General features: G+C 37.3%; 1 protein-coding gene across 4 annotated transcripts in view; it reads right to left on the minus strand.

Moving 5' to 3' along the window:
- The window catches only part of Fas1 (fasciclin 1), a 564,588-nt gene that overhangs the window by 127,002 nt on the left and 419,739 nt on the right, over positions 1–17,847 (minus strand). For all 4 annotated transcript variants that reach the window (XM_065230988.1, XM_065230990.1, XM_065230989.1 and 1 more), the window contains exon 3: positions 12,072–12,256. In XM_065230988.1, coding sequence (XP_065087060.1) covers positions 12,072–12,256 — 185 coding nt within the window. The remainder of the gene's footprint in view (positions 1–12,071; positions 12,257–17,847) is intronic.

The raw sequence follows: 17,847 nt of genomic DNA on the forward strand, positions 1-17,847 counted from the left end.
TCAGCACATCATGATACCATCCTCATTTTTTTTAAACACGTTTATAGGTCTTTTAACTGTTTCAAAATTCTGGACTAAAGCTACGGGAACTGCCTTTAAATTCCCTGTTAAAAGTTTCCAAAAAATTTCATCAGCTTTCTATATTTCTGCAGTTTTCTTGACACCGGTGAAGTTCTCTGAAGTTCTAGGTACTTCTAAAAAGTTTCTGCAGCTTATTGGATGCTAATATAACCGCTTTGAGGTGGTTAAAGCTTCCAGTAAGTTCCCCATGTTTTCAGGAAGTTAACTTCCCTTATGTTCCCGCAGTTTCACTGAAATTCTCAGCATCTTCATTCATTCTTCAGAAATTTTGTAAAGCTTCTACTATTGCTGTGAAGTTAAAAGGGCTACTAAAGATATTTAATCTTTTATAAAGTTAATACCAAACCTTAAATATTTTTTTTTCACATATTGAATTTTTTTAATATCTTAGAATTGTACATGGAATACGAAACTTCCAGACATAACATAGTTTGAGATCTTAGACTTAATAAAATTAAGTAAGTGATCAAGTTCATCATTTAAAAGGATTGAAAGGCGTTTCTTTAAAATTGATTGTCATGTCCTAAAAACGATTGCGTTAATTGCTGTTGAAAATGTTTTGCCAAAAAAGTATAGTTTTAACGCATTTAATAAACGCAGGAAATTTTATTTAGCCAAAAGAGAAGACATCCTTTAGAAAGAGAAAGACGATAAAACGTTTGAAGCGATGATTAAAGCTCTATAGAAGCACAACACTTTTGAATTATCCAAAAATTAGAACAAAATGTGGACATCGTTTGGACTATCAGATCCTACATGATCTTGATCAATTGAATCATCAATCTTGAAATAAATTCGTGCTAAAAATGTGGAAAATAGTTAGATTACAAGAAAAAGTAACTTTAGTGACTTGGACTTTTTAGTGACTGGCTTGAAAAAAGTGACCAAGTCACTAAAAGGTGACTCACTAGCAGTCTTGATATTGGTAGCCCTGAACTAGCGTCGCGGCAATCGTCACGAATATCTAATCAATATTAAATTATCGTAATCTCAAAACAACTTTCATTTGGATCCTTTTCATCCGGCACCTGAGTTTGTCCACAACCTTAACTGCTCATCAACTAGGCGATTACGCCTCAATCACGTTCGGAAAATTACGGGAAAATGAGCACCTAATAGCCATGCCGTTTCCTCCTCTCCTTCCCTCTCATAAAACAAACATTTACAACAACCCTCCCATAGCCTCAACCTTGACCCAGCTTTGAGCATTCCGGAATCGCATTTTTTTTTTATTTGAGCTTGACGGACAGTTCCTACTTCCAGTTTCGTTCCGTATTCCTGATTCAATTTATGTGTTTTGTTATTTTCTACCTCGCCCCGGTTGCGTGAAGAGGCAAACACCCTCCTGAAAGAGGGATTGGAGCGCTCTGCTTGGATAGGGTATAAATATTAGATTTCCTTCAACCAGGAACAAATTTAATTTGCAACCGCTTTTTCCACCGTGGCTCTTGATAGCTCTATCCCAGCTTCATCCATATACATGTGCGTGAAAATGCCGTCTAGTTGTGATAAATGGCACAAGTGCTACGATACGCAGCAATAAGTACGTCCTTTGAAGATAATGCACCGTCAAAGGTTGCAAGTTGAGAAAATGTCTATGTTGGTCCCATATAATATTGGTCGTTTCAAACCTCAACCGAATAGGTCTGGTTTCATTCAGCATTGATTTCACAAAACATCTCAAGTGAAATTGAAGGGGGTATATATTTGATTCTGTCCTTCAAAGGGATCGATTTACGATGGAAAAGTAAATCGACTGACCTTTATTGATGATATAGTGTGCTGATCTATGGAAAGGGATGGGTGTTTTTGATCGAAAAAGTGTATTATGGAATATTATGGATATAGGAATCAAAACATGGGCAGAGATTTTCTTAGAAAATACAAATAAAGAGCTGATATACGGACATCACAACTTCATTCATCCTTCTTCTTGCTCATACGGCATACACACTCGTCATCTTCAACATACATCGTTAATATTATTTTTCCGATAGAACCCTAGCATCAATTTAAATGCTCTTCAGTTTTATATTTTTATTTGCATTACACCTGGGTGCAGCAAGCGGTTAAAATATCGCTTGAAGGTCCTTTTTTCGCCTAAGACCCGGATGGTCAACTATAATTTACAAATTGGCTTAGCTCTAAGAGCTTGGAAAATAACTGACTTTATAGTATCACAATGATGGCATGATCTTTTTGAGAGTAAACTGAACAATGTTTCACGTACTTTATCTCGGTGGAACCGCACGTTTCATTCCGACGATAAATATGTTCAAAACATTTAATTAATCAGCATGATTTCTTTTCGTATAACATTGGAAGACACATACTTAAATCCCAAGAAGCAACTCAAGCAAATATAATTCGTCGCCAAATTGAATGTGAAGGTGAAATCTCTAAAAAATCTCATTAAATGTTCACATATTTTATGGACAGCCCATTAGCTTGTTTGTCATAGCGATGGAACTAAATCGTGCCTGAGGTCTTTGGTGATCTTTTTGTTACGGTTGGACTGATTATTCCATAAACTGTGTACGTGGTTAATAGACAGTCCATATTTCTGTCTCAGCTAGCCGTCGATGTTCGATCCTTTCTCCACCTGCTGCAGCTCAGACAATATATGTGTTACTCTACCTGTTGACGGCACTCCACGTGCCATACACATGTTTAGTCCGACATATTCCGAGTTGATGACCACTCTGCTAAGAGCTATCATCTCGCTTCGAATTGACTCAAAATTAGGACAGTCGTGTCCGCACCAATACGATATGTAGGTATTTCCTGAAGCAACAATGTGACACTATAGGAATTAAGTCTGGTGGAAGTTTAGTCCTGCATGCATTCTATTCACCCAGGTCTGGAGGTCGGTATTAGTCGGTATATGGGTCCATACATATACTCTTGGGGTAATTTGTGACTTGTCCGGGATGAGATTTGAACTTGTGACTTTGGCGTGAGAGGAGGTATCGATGTTAACCAATATGCCGGGGCCGTCATCTGCTCTCTACTCCAGCTCTGACTCTCTGCTTTCAAGATTTTACGTACGTTTTCTGATTTTTTTTCCCGTTTGTAGCATTGACTGTTCTCATGAGGATCATTCCAGCTATAACGTATTCTGTTCCGATAAGATGGTTAGGTTTGGTTAGCTTCAAACCTTCAACGTCAAACATTTTTTTCAAAATCTTTTAAAGCTCATCAAAACTTAAGGGTTTGCGTTTTTCTTAGATGGATAGATAAAAAATCTGTCCAAAAATGACGGAGGTATGATAGTTATAGCATTTTTCAGTACCAGACGTTGGAGTTTGAGAATTAATGAGAACTTTGATAAGTTTGTTTTGATTGCGCCCGTAAAGGGTTGTGACAGCGGCTTAGCGGCATAGCGGCACAGCGGCAAACGCGCAATGTACTAAAATCGGGCTAACCGTTGTACCACTGCTGCTTTGCCACAAGCGTGCGCGCAAAATACACACACTTAAATTATTTTACAGGAGCCAGTATTTTTTTTCACTGGGTTTGTGCTGAAAAAGTCGGTAAAAATTCAAATGAACAATTAAATGGGGTTAACAGAACTAAGTCCGTAAAAGTTCGGGGTAAATTTTCTCATTTTTGAATTTTACTAAGGGGCACGCAATACAAAGAACCGGTGCGTTGAGGTTTAAATGCAATCAAAAGTGTTAAAAGTAATCAATGGGTTTTGAAGTAGTACTAACGGTAATTCAAATTATCTATCCGTAATTAATGTAGTTAAAAGTATTGAAAAGGTAATTAATGTACTTTAATTACGAAATTTCGACTGTAATTAATGGAGTTAAAAATTAGTTAATGTTCTACATTGTGTAATTCATGTAATTAAAGCAATAGTTAATGGAATTAATTTAATTACAGCCGTTGCTTGCGTTGGAGTTAAAGGTTATTGCGTGTCCCTAGAATTTTAAACAGATTTTTAAACTTTTACCAAACAGTTCCACAATTCCAAAACCCAGTAAAATCTTACTGACTGGAATATTGTGTATTTATTTTTCGAATTTCTTTGTTTGTCTGATGTAAGAGTTTGATGTGACCATCCCCTCCTTTCCACACATTTTCCAGCCATTGTGTCCCAGTCTTATTATCCTCCTGTTTCTGTGTTACTTGCCCCTACCCAGCCAGGATTTGGTCAACCGTCCGAGAGTAGTATCTGAAGGAGGCTTCAGAAACCAGTTTCCTACCTAGATCCTTCCAATCGAAATTATTACCCATTAACCTCGAGCCCGCCACGACTAATTGGCACCCAATACTAACCTAGAACTACTGCTGTATAAAATGTAAATTCAAACATTACTGATTTTTGGCTCCGCAAAGTGTCACACACGACTGAGCCTAATAAATAAACGAACTAGTTAAAAAAAGCTTGTTGGTGATGGAGGTGTGTGTACTCCTTTTGTAGATGGAAACTGCATGGAATCACCAAAACCCTGCAAGCTTATTGCAGCAGCCTAAAAGTTAAACAGTTGGACTACGGCGCACAACACGGACAATATAATATTAAAATAATTTTTATGTAATCAAAATTCATATACAAATACCTATCTGAAAAACGCCATTTGATTTTTTGTCCATGATCATCTTTTTGATATTTTGTCCATGATCATCTTAAAAGAATGCTTATGCGTCATTGATTTTTTAATTAGTCCGAGATCTTCAGAATAATACTCGATCTACTTGAAGGCATCATATTCGAGAGTCGTCTTTTGCAACTTCAATCAGTTGAAGATCTTCAAACTAGCTAATCGTCATGAAGTCATACGGCTATTTGAATAATCTCTGGATCAGCTGACATAGTGAAGAAATATGTGAGGAATTATCTAATTGAATAGTTGATCACTAGAAGGTCTTCTGAATAACTAATAATTAATCAATCTGAATTCTTGTAACAATATCCAACGGGCTTTGTAATTCCTGGAAGTTCAGAAATCGTCCCTGAATTTGTATTAACATCAAAAAAATTGGGGGCACTTTGAAGAAGTACCATGAACCGTGGGGAAATATCGAGAGCTTCGGAGAAGAGTCATGAATAGCAGGAAAACTGCAGGAGCTTAAGGAAAGCTCCGTGAATTTTAGGGAAGTTCAGAGAACTCGAATTTATTGAGTATATCTATTAGTTAAAAAAAACTTCTGGGGAGTAAAGATATCTTTACACAAATAAAAATTCTGAATTTTAATTGTGATGTAAACATTCATTCACTTAGACTTGTATTTCATTTCACGCAACCGAGCAACTTGCAAACAATGTTGTTAACAAAGATGGGCTTTTGTATACAATATTTGCTACATTGCATGAAATGTGTCAGAACTTAACATATCATATACGTTTACATTATATCAGTGCCAACATTTCAAAGGGGCGTAATTGCTTTTGTAAATAATGGCTTTAGTCATCGATTTCTCGCAAATAAAAGCCCACCCCTCCAAATTACCAATGCTAGCTGGGACAGGAATCATTCCTCTACCTGCTGGTGTCATTCATTTCTATGAGTGAGCTTTCATTCGCGAGAAATCGACGACGAAAATCATTGTTTACAAATGCAATTACGCCCCTTTGAAATGTTGGCACTGATATATCATATGTGACGCTCCATTTATGTGCATCACATTGAACAGAAATTTACACTACTTTTTCGAACTGTGTAGTATCGGAAAGATTTAGAGAACTTCATCTGGATAGAACTTCAGAGTAGTTCTGAGGAGAACTTCATAGCATTTCTGAGGAGAAGTTCAGAGTAGTTTTGAGGAGAAGTTCAAAGTAATTCTCAGGAGAAGTTCACAGTAGTTCTGAGGAGACCTTCAGAGTATTTCTGAGGTGAACTTAAGAGTAATTCTGAGGAGAATTTCAGAGTAGTTCTTAGGAGAACATCAGAGTAGTTCTTAGGAGAACATCAGAGTATTTCGGTGGAGAGTTTCAGAGTAGTTCTGAAGAGACCTTCGGAGTAGTTCTGAAAATAATTACAGGAAAGAGCCTAGAACTCCAGAGAAGTTCCATTGCCCTCAGGAAAATTTCGGGAAATTTATTAAACTCCCCAGGTGCACCCGAAACATGCCTGGCCAGCGTGGTCCTGAGTATTTAATATGGTCACCAATGATCTTATTTTTGAATTCTCATGTAAGATGTTGGTTCAAGTTTCAATTATCTGGGTATCCGGAACATGTCCGGTTCTGGCTAACGTGATCTTCAGTACTTAATATGGCCATCAATGATCTAATGTTTGAATTCGAATGTAGTTTGATGCGTTGTATGAGGGTGTTGGTTCAAGAATAATACAACCAGTTACCCGGGGTACACGGCTAACGTAATCTTCAGTACTTAATATGGCCACCAATGATCATATTTAAGAATTCTCATGTAGGTTGATGTGTCATATGAGGGTTCAAGAAGAATCTGACCACTTCCCGGGGGTACCTGGAACATGGATGGTTATTTGGTTCACGTCTTGAAGGTCTGGTTAATTCAAAATTATAAAAAATACAACTGAAACCATTGAGCACTTCTCAGGTTGCCGCTCAACCGCACCGCGTATTTCCAAAATTAAAAAAAAAACGCGATTTAGTACAATACCGCTTTTGCCGCAACGCACTCATTGTGGGTTGTCAAACGGAATTCAATGTATTGATCTTGCTGCTATGCCGCTATGTCGACCGCCCTTAAGTCTTTACCTAGTGTTCAACCAACCGGTGGAAACTAACGATTTTAAATTGGCTCACTACTTGACTAGCCTATTTGTTCCAAGCAAATCGATTAACGTAGCCCATTCTAGTCGAAATTCTAGTACTTTAATATGTTTGTTTTGATTCGCTTTGAAAGTTTGACAGATTAAATGAGGGGTTCGTGGATTTTCCTATGTTTCGAGGGGTTTATCGATTAGCTTGGGACCGAAGATAGTACCAGAGCTGAGCCAAAAAGTTGAGCATGTTTCTTCGGGACCTTTTGGTCTAAGAGTTACCTCTATGGTTTAACTTCGTTTGATTTTGCTAGCGCAGTAGCCCAGGTTGCCTGAACAAAAATACACCTAACAAAAACAATAGAACTATGGTTTCAATGAAATCTATTGTTGCTTTCATACATTTTATTGTTTAAAACATTAAAAGTGCAACAGAACTTATTGTTTAATACAATAAGAAACGTAAACTTTAACAATAGAAGAGGGCAGTTGTTAAGTATCCTTACCATATAAAATGAAATTTTGTAGGACAAAGTTGATCTCTCAACAATACATTTTATTGGTTTTCTATTATTGATTTTTTTTAAAACACAGTATGTGGTGTAAAACTGTCACAATGAGATGCAGTTACTATGGGGTCAATTATCTCCAACAGCATATATTGCATTCTATTGTTATTTTATTGTAATACTGAAATGACCCGAATTTGTTAGCCCCTCCACACATAAGATTTTTACCATACAATAGCTTCACATAACTGTAATGTCTAATCTATCTCATTCATCTTAAAGATGAATATGTAAGTGTTGTTACGTATGATATGTAAATTGGTGCAATAAGACCTCTGAAAAACCGAATGGATTTCTTAGAACATCTGAAAAGATTTTTAAAAAGAGGGTTGTCAAAATCAGGCCATTTGATCATAATGGTTATTTCTGGTATTTGGGGCCTCTCTTAGCTCAGCCGGCAAAGGCGTAGCTACAAAACAAGACCATGCTGGAGGTGGCTGGGTTCAATTCCCGGTCCGGTCTAGGAATTTTTTGGGTTGGAAAATTTCTCGACTTCCCTGGGCATAGAAGCATGATTGGACTTGCCACACAATTATACTAATGCAAAAATGGTACAGGCATCGAAAGCTCTAAATTAATAACTGTGCAAGTGCATCTAGAAAACTAAGTTGCGAGCACGCAATAAGCTAATATGCGATATGCAATTAGCTTGAAATGCGCAGAAGAAGAAGAAGAAGAAGAAGAAGAAGAAGAAGAAGAAGAAGAAGAAGAAGAAGAAGAAGAAGAAGAAGAAGAAGAAGAAGAATAATGAGAAGAAGAAGAAGAAGCAGAAGAAGAAGAAGAAGAAGAAGAAGACGAAGAAGAAGAAGAAGAAGAAGAAGAAGAAGAAGGTTATTTCTGGTGAACCACCGTACCTACACGGGAATAAATAAAAAATCCGAAATGAGAAAATTGACTCATGATTTCATGAACATAGCGTATTTTCATGTTATGAAAATACACCATGAATAATATTCATGATGTCATGAACTATGTTTGCGTAACGCACCCAAGATTCCTGAAATCATGAATTATCCGAGTTAAAATCATGAACTAAATTCATGATTTTAACTTTTAGTTTTTAAACCAAAACATATAAAAAAAATAAATAAAGCAACATACTAGATTCGAACCCAGAACCTTACGATCATTAAACTCATAGTTTGACCACTTGAGTACTTGTATAAATAGGAAGGCAAAAGGTGTATAAGAGAAACCTATGTATCATTGTTATGATTTCATGGGGTGCCAAGTTTTTAGATTTCATGATTTTTTTATTCATGAAAATGGAGTCGGATTTGTTTCCGTGTGAACATCGATGAAGAAACGCTAGCTAAAGGGTGTTATGATTAAAATTTAGTCGACTCAAACTTGAAACATTTCGTTTAATTGAGTATTTAATCAACCTGAACACCCCTCATTTACCTAGTAGGTGTGTGTGCCCCTAGTTTTGATTTTAATATTTGCTCTTCAGTTTTCAAAATGACTTTCAAACAAGATGAGCAACCACAGTACTGCAACGCCTGTCATCTGCGAACAACTCGAGTAAAGCCAAATTTGCTGTGGTTCTAATTTGACACCTTCTCCTTTTCCTCTATGATTAAGCTTGGTACATTTCACACCGCGTTGCGGAAAATGGATAGAGTTTTCTAGATAACGTTATAGGAAAGCATGATTCAGGCAAATTGTGCTCGTCAATTCGAAACCAACTAAATCATTTTTTAATTGTCCATTGAGCAACGCATCAAAATTTTGCACGATGAAACCTACCGTTTTGGTGATAATGTTTGCACCATGAAACACGGTGAAAACAAAAACAAATCGGAAAATTTTCGGAGTGGAAAAATCATATATTCAAATGGGAATTGTTTGTAAGTACTTAAACCGATGATAATCATCGATAGATAATAAAGATCCATATCTCTCAAGGCGCGGGTCAATGTTTGTCTAACGCTTGCTGTCCTGGAGTGGTGTTTGGCATAGGACTTGGCCTTTATGGCTCGCCACTAAATAATCCAAGGGGTTAAGATCGGGGTTGGATGGCGGCCACATATATTTCGGTCAGAACGGCAGCTGTCCCTTTAGTCAATTCTGCGTGCGGTTCGAGGTGTGGCGTGGTGCCCCGTCTAGCTGAAAGTCCACGGCGCCGATTCATATTGCTCAGTTATCCACGGAAGGACATACTTACTAAGAATGCCGATTTACACCTCCGTATTCACTTTATCTTTATCAGCCATATATGTATGATGGTGCAAACATTATCACGCAGTTTTGGCCGTCAAGACAGACTTCGAACAGCTTTCTGGGCAGGAGTTTTATAGAGCAACTGGAAGGGGAAAGGCGACAGACATTTTCAACCATATTAAACTGTCGAAGTTCGCTAAGAAATATCTGGTTTGGGCAGGCTACCCGAGCAAAGTCTGAGATCAAATGGAAATCTAAATTTGATGTTGTGATTTCACTGAAAATGATTACTCAGGTTGCTGTCGTTTTGGTCGTTTTAACGGTTAAAATATCAAAATTGAGAGCAAAAAAATCTTCCTGTGACATCACATTGAAAACTATTTCTGCTATCAGTGAGAGCAAACTGTAAACTAAATTTGATATAAATTTTTCCTGTTGATAACAAAACAAGTATTCAATTTGATGTTATGCTAAGGCAATGAAAACAAACCCGCAACAACATTTTTTTGATGAGCAAATGTACAGCAAAATGAAAACAAAATTTGGTATCAAATTTAAGAATGGCAAAACTGAAATCAAATTACGATTTCAGTTTCATGTTGATATCAAAACTTGATTTTAATTTGCTGTCATTTTGATGCTGGACTTTAGTCGGGTATCTGTACCTGTGCTTGAACCAACCAGGAAATTTACGTGAACGAGTGTCTGGAAAAACGTTTGCTGCATTTTCTGAAGCAACACGATTGTTCCGTGCTGTTTTGGCTGGATGTTGCATCCTGCTATTACGGAAAAAGGCCATGGAGTGGATGAGGTGCCTATACATAGTCTGATGACAGGAGTTTAACGAAAGGCCCAGATTCGGTCCTGTTAATATGTTACACTAATTGAATTTATAAGAGAAAAATAGTTTGATTTTTTAAATAAAACATATAATCAATTTACACGCAGAATTGTTTCACATAACTTTTATCGTAACACCCTTTAGTATACGCCACTTGCAACTATTTGGTCTTGAGTTATTAGGAATGATTGTAACAATTTGCTCGATGACCTTCGCCACCTTTTCGAAGGAATAGTCGGCGTGGCTTCTGAAGTTAAGTCGTTCGTCGATCATCACTCTCAGGAAATTCATCACGAGCTTTGAAACTACAACATGCTTCCCGATAATGACTTTTACCTGGTGAACCACTTTTCAACTGATCCTTAATCGTCCTAGAATTATGACTTGATGTAGAATTTGTTTTATAGCAGCGCCCCAACTGTGTTGAATGGCGTTTTATCCGTCTCATTTAACATCCCGCATAGAAAATAACCTTAAAAAGGTGCCGGAGCATCTTTTCAACCTTATGTGATATGGTTGCACCATACCTGAAATTATTTGTATACGGAGGTCTTTATTAGGTATAGCAAAATAAACGGAAAAATAGACGAGTTCGTGCTTTCCCGAATAATACGTATATTCGGTATAAGTCAGTTAACACACTAGCGATGTGTATTTTTTTTACTAATTAGTTTATTTATTAAGACACAAATTAGATCTGTGCGCCGGTAATTTGATTGGTAGTGGCGATGGCGGTGGCGGCATAGAAGCTGTTTAATTCTCGTCGGCGGTGACCTCGTGTATGTGATACGGTATGCCGACGTAAATCCAATGAAGTTTGTATGGAATTTGAAACTGTTTGCACCGAATTGTAATGTAATTATTTAATTATTTATGGAAAGGTCATTTTTGATAGAAGCATTTCATTTTGTCTTAACCCATAGAAGCATTCCAGATCCTAACCCTGTTCATCTTGCTTCAACATTTTCCCCGACGGCTGCAAGAAAACTTACGTTGTGCCACTAAAAACTTTCTTTTCTACTTCAGGGTACATGATAGACATTCACTTACCACACCACATTGTTTTTTCCTTGGAGAATGTTGACTAAAAACAAAATGAATGTTTGTACTGCAACATTCGCCTAAACCTACTTTCGTTCTGCTTGATTCTTCTGTATAAACACATAACTTTAGTAGATTCCCTCCGAAATAGGAGCCACCAAAACTCGTATTACACATAAGTACTAAAAGAACTGAAGTACCGCTCAACAGTTTCCCCTCTCTTTATTTGAGAATTCTTTAAGAGTTCCTGTTCTTGTTTCTTTCAAAGGACCAAGAATTTATTTGAATAACACGGGAAGAAATTATTTCTGACATATGTTCTCTCAACACAGGAGGTTCATGGCTTCCCTTCAGTACAACGATAAATATATTTGCTTGCATTCATCGTAGGTTCTTTTTTATGATCGGCAAACTGAACAGCAGAACCGATTTGGGGGCTGTGAGTCGTTAAAGTTATGCGCTTCGGTTGATATAAGCAACGATGTTGTGAACATAGAAGCAATTTAGTTCGATAAGACGGTGGTTTTGATTTGGTTGTTTTTGATAAGATTAATCGAGGAGAAGGGAGTTGTATTCTTTCCATGTATCATGTACAATCTTTTTAAGAGATTTTTAGAACTACCCTGAGAATCACTGATCCATAAAAATTAGCCTCAATAATATAAGAATATATATTACCTGCTTTTTCCCGAGCTGATTGGACATTTGAACGTTCGACCGATTACGAATGATTTTGGCATTGTTGACATAAATGTCTTCGGTTCCATCAGGTTGACGCCTTCTGGTAACGTAGATGGGCGGATTGCCGTCGTAATCCGATGTTATGATCGATCCCAGCTGCTCCAGTGTTGTCGCGACATTAGCTGAAATGTTGAACAAAAGAAAGGAAGGCAAATTTTAATAAAATTTCCCATATAGCATCTACTTTCAAGCCGTTCGTTACGATTATCCTGTCGCAGGAAAGCTCACACCGGGAGAAACATTTCCCTTCCTTATTCCCTTATCACTGCAGAAGCAATAAAACCAACATGTTTTCGACGTTTTTTATAAGCTTCCTTCCTTCGCTTTGCTTTCCGGTACGAAGCATGACAGATGAAAAAAATATATTCTAGGCATTCATGCTCTGCCAATGATGCTGACGCTTTTGAAGGAAAAATCGAGGAGCTTCTTCGGAAGCGGTTGGAAAATCCTTAGGAACATGGCTCTGGCTGCTCTTGCGTCTGCCTATTCGAGGATAGAGAATATTTAGAACGCGTGTCGCTTTCAATTTTTCTGCACTCTCGTAAGCATTCAGCCTGCTGGAAAATTTGCACCACTCATAGATAGGAACATGTGTACACAGCCATTGTTACCACGCGTGCAGTAGAGGCCTCTTTGAGGTTATCGTAAGCGTACACAGACGCAACTATAGGTTTTAAAGTGAAGCTTCAATTTTCCGGCGGTTTTCAATTGTGCAAAGAAAGTAATGAAACAGAAAAAAAAATCGATAGTTTCTAATTATTTTTGGATTGATTTTTAGAAATGATTGCTTGATTCCACTGATTCGCTGATCACTCCTATGGAGAATAATGTCAAAAAAGATATTTCTTTAATACTTTTGTCATGCATAAATTTGAAGAATCGCTCATCAAATCCATGCAGTGGGGTTATGATTGCTGGCCATCAGCAGGGTCGGTAGTGCTGATGCGATATAATAGTAGTGACTTTAGTGACTAAAATTACGAAAATAGTGACGAAATAGTGACTTGTAAATACTAAATAAGTAACCATTTATACACCCAACCGGTGGATGTAAGATTCGCTTACAATTATGTGGGATTCATCATCAGAGGATGTAAGTGGAGACCGCATGAACCGAGGATGCGATATACCTAGCTGCGGTCCGATGTAAGAAAATTGGAGACCAAAAAATGTGGAGTGTATTAGTGAGTGAAATTAATTATGTCGAAAAAAATAGAAAAAAAAGGTTGCCGACTGGACTCGAACCACGGACGTTGCGACTATCAGACCTGTGCTTTCTCCACTGCTCTCTCTATGCTTCTGAATAAGAGCAGCCTAATAGCAAACATGAAGCGCTCATTTTCTCGCATGCTCGACCTCGTATGCTTTTTCTGCAGGAGAGATTCGAGATAAGTGTGTGCGTCGTTCTACAATGTTCTACAATGTGCGTCGTTCTACAAGCTTACTGGTATAGTCGAAAGCGTAGATGCAACACGAAATAAAAATGCTCGACTTCGTATGCTTTTCTGCTGGAGAGATTCGAGACAAGTGTGTGCGTCGTTCTACAATGTTCTACAATGTACGTCGTTCTACAAGCTTGCTGGTATAGTCGAAAGCGTAGATGGAACACGAAATAAAAAAAAGACAAAAAACCATTACATCGCCTGCATGGTCAATTCCTAACATTCGTTGCGATGTTCATTAACAGAGGATGATAGGAACTGGAACTAACATTCATTGTAATAGATTTTTGGTTTGCGTGTATGGTAACTGTGAAATTAAAAAAGGGTTTGATATTGAAATAAACATTTTATGTCATGGAACTTAAAATCAAATTTCAAACAGAATCTACTGTGAAGAGCATTTGAAGTGATCTGAATAATTTACTTTTGCCTACGTTATACATGATGACTAGCAAATAGTAATCCCCCTTTTTATGATCTTGAATTTGATTCTGCGTTCGAAATCTTCAAATTTTTGTATATCTAGGTTGATAACTTTGATAATTCGCAAAGAGCTTTTCACAGAATTTCTTCAGAATGATCTCAAAGCTTTTTTAGAATAATTCCCCTTCTCTTAAGCTTCTTAGCTTTTAACATTCTTGAAATTCTTTGCAGAACAATCAACAAAATTCTTGGAAATAGATTATGGAAATGCTTAACATCAAATATCATAATTTAAGCGGACATTTTATTCGATAGATTAGGAGATGGAAGTAAAGAGTTGATAGTTCCGTTATAGTATGACAGTGTGAAATTTGTATATACACCCAACCGGTGGATGTAAGATTCGCTTACAATTATGTGGGATTCATCATCAGAGGATGTAAGTGGAGACCGCATGAACCGAGGATGCGATATACGTAGCTGCGGTCCGATGTAAGAAAATTGGAGACCGAAAAATGTAGAGTGTATTAGTGAGTAAAATTAATTATGTCGAAAAAAATAGAAAAAATTTGCCGACTGGACTCGAACCTCGGACGTTGCGACTATCAGACCTGTGCTTTCTCCACTGCACTTTCCATGCTCTTGAATGTGGATAGCCTAAAAGCAAAGATGAAGCGCTCATTTTCTCGCATGCTTGACTTCGTATGCTTTTTCTGCTGGAGAGATTCGAGATAAGTGTGTGCGTCGTTCTACAATGTTCTACAATGTGCGTCGTTCTACAAGCTTACTGGTATAGTCGAAAGCGTACATGCAACACGAAATAAAAATGCTCGACTTCGTATGCTTTTTCTCCAAGAGAGATTCGAGACAAGTGTGTGCGTCATTCTACAATGTTCTACAATGTGCGTCGTTCTACAAACTTACTGGTATAGTCGAAAGCGTAGATAGAACACGAAATGAAAAAGACAAAAAACCATTACGGAACTAACATTCATTGTAATAGAGGCATTCGAGGCAAGTGTGTGCGTCGTTCTACAATGTTCTACAACGTGCGTCGAAATATCCACGCTAACACGAAATAAAAAAAGGCAAAAAACCATTACATCGCTTGCATGGTCAATTCCTAACATTCGTTGCGATGTTCATGAACAGAGGATGATAGGAAACGGAACTAACATTTATTGTAATAGATTTTTGGTTTGCGTGTAGAAAGTAGAAAGCGAACAAAAGACAATTTTGAGGAAGGTACGAATCGGGTAGAGCGTCTCCTTTGCCAAGCTCATCCGTTAATGAGGGATGGTGAGGGGTGTTTCCCCTGCCACCCCTGGTAAAAGCGATGATCGCTGATTTGATCATGTACCGCCGATGTGCGGAAACAGTTCTACCGATTGTGTCACACTCAAGTCGCCATCTAACGCAAACAACTACCCGATTCGTACCGTCCTCAAAATTGTCCTTTGCTCGCTTTCTACTTTCTATATACATACAATTTTCACACTGCCGTACTTTAACGGAACTATCAACTCTATAATTGAATCTCCTCATCTATCGTATAAAATCTCCACTCTAAGTCCACGTTTGACGTTAATCATCTTCGACTATGTTTATCGTTAAATTGACGCAAGGATTAATAACACATGATTAGTTAAAATAGATTATTTTCGATTTTTTATTGATTCTTCTAGGGACTTCTTGAAGGCTCCTTCCATAAATCCATTTTAATTTTATTTGAATTCTCAGAAATTTCAGAAATTTCTGCTGAGAATAATCTCCCCTGCATTCAATTAAAAAATCATTTCATATTCTCCTTAGAATTCCCATGGTATTTCCTCAGAAGTATCAAAACAAAAATCCATCTCAGAATTCCTTTGAGATTGAACCCTCAAAATTCGGTTCCATTGGAATTCTTCTTGGAATTTATTTCGAGCTCTTTAGAATTCTCTTAGAAGTATCTTCAGAAATCACTCCAGAATTTTTTTTAGAACTATCCACAGAGACCATCTTTGGAATTCACGGAATTTTCATGGAAGTTCTTTAAGTCTTGCTTTTAGAACTAATTTTGAATTCTTATAAGAATTGGACCTAGAATCCTCATCCAATCATCATAGAATTCTTCTCAGAACTCTCAATTATATTGGAATTATTTCCAAAATTGTTTCGGAGCTGAATTTTGCGTCTCTAAATGTTTTAACAATAATCAAAAGCGACGCTCGTATATGTTAAGCCAAGTTTAACTATATAGGTAAACCTGGTTTAAGATTTATGCGAAAATGAAGAAATCGGTCCTCAGAGCACTTAATTTTACATGAGACTTTCGTAGTCTGTACTTTGGTATTCTTCTCTGATATATATTGGTGTCATCCCTAGAATCCTTTGAAATTCTCTTAAAATTTTCTTTGGATTTTTTAAAGTTCTTAATCATCCTTGAAAGACTTTTGAAAATCTATCGCAGACAGATACTTTTGGAAACTTTCTAAGGTTTACAATTAATTTAATGGGAAAGGAGGTATGTTTTCCCCGATTTTTAATCGAAATTGAAGGTATTTCCCAATAATTTTCCTGGTGGTCTAAAGTTTTGCGGTTCACTGGTCACCCAGGTTAAAATTTTCAATTTTTTTTAACAGTTAGGGGAAATGGATCTAATGTTGGCCTATGGATTTAAGATTGGGCCCATCGCTAAAAATCTGCTATTTATCAATTTTATCTAGATGAACACGGTATCGGGACGGTACTAATGGATGTGTTTGGTCTCTATTGAAAATTTAGTCGATTGCTGAATTTATGTATGGGCCCAAATTAGGGGCATTTAGGCCGATATTACAACCTTTTTCTCTATATTTTGTTAAAACTTTTGTAGCCTTTCTTAGTGCCAAGTACTCAATTTAAACATTTTGTTGATACTTTTAAATTTCACTCTATTTTAGTAGTGAAAAAATTACTTTAGTGACTATTTTTAGGGAAATAGTGACTTTAGTGACTTTTTGGTGTAAAAATCCTTCTAGTAGAACATTTCATAATTTGAATTAGTACCCTTATACTATACTGAAAATTGCAAACTCGCACCCATGATTTGCAATCAAATCAAATCAAAGTCTCAAGCTGAAGCTAACTGCAATGCTTTCAACTAAAATAAAAAATCCACCCCCTCACCGGTTTCCCATTGTTGGTTTAGAATAAAGCAAGATCACGACGGATGACGCACGAGATGCAATAAAATTTGCGGCGTCATAAACCGAAACTGTCAGCCAGAGGGCGTGTGAGTGTTGGCATGCCTGTAATATCAGAGCTTCCGGGTGCGGTGTTAGAATGGATCTGGAAGAGTGGAATTTTTGCATACCACAAAAACGAATGGGTACCCTCGTTTCACCCAGTTGGTACTCTTGCCCAAGGAGGGTTCCACGATGTTGAAGACGAACAGAGCCGTTAACAGCAACCGACGTTGGATCCAGGAATGGAGCAGAGCTATATGAATTATTTACCACTGAAGACAGACGGCAGCTGTCCCTTTGTCGGTAGAGTGAAAGCACTGTTTTACTTACTGTGCTTGGAGTATGTAACAACAAATGGAATTTTGGATTTTCAACGTTTACGCACCCGGTAAATGCTGCCCGGGGAGCAATGATGGTGGGGTTGAAATTAAAAGATTCTTCTTGGCAGGCATACCTCTTGGTGATGTAGAGGCTTTCTGAAGAAGGATGTCTGTTGTTGTCTGAACGGGTTGCACCAATTGTTTAGATTTTATTCGGCACGGAGAATATTTAATATGAGCTTAAATTTCAGGAATTTAATTAAATTAGTGTTGATGAAATTTTCCTGTATCCTAATTGATGAGATAATGGGTCGTATGA

The sequence above is a fragment of the Ochlerotatus camptorhynchus genome, unplaced genomic scaffold, assembly GCF_037179485.1.
Source record: "Ochlerotatus camptorhynchus isolate MF236.1 unplaced genomic scaffold, CSIRO-AGI_Acam_v1.1 ptg000336l, whole genome shotgun sequence".
Taxonomy (NCBI): domain Eukaryota; kingdom Metazoa; phylum Arthropoda; class Insecta; order Diptera; family Culicidae; genus Ochlerotatus; species Ochlerotatus camptorhynchus.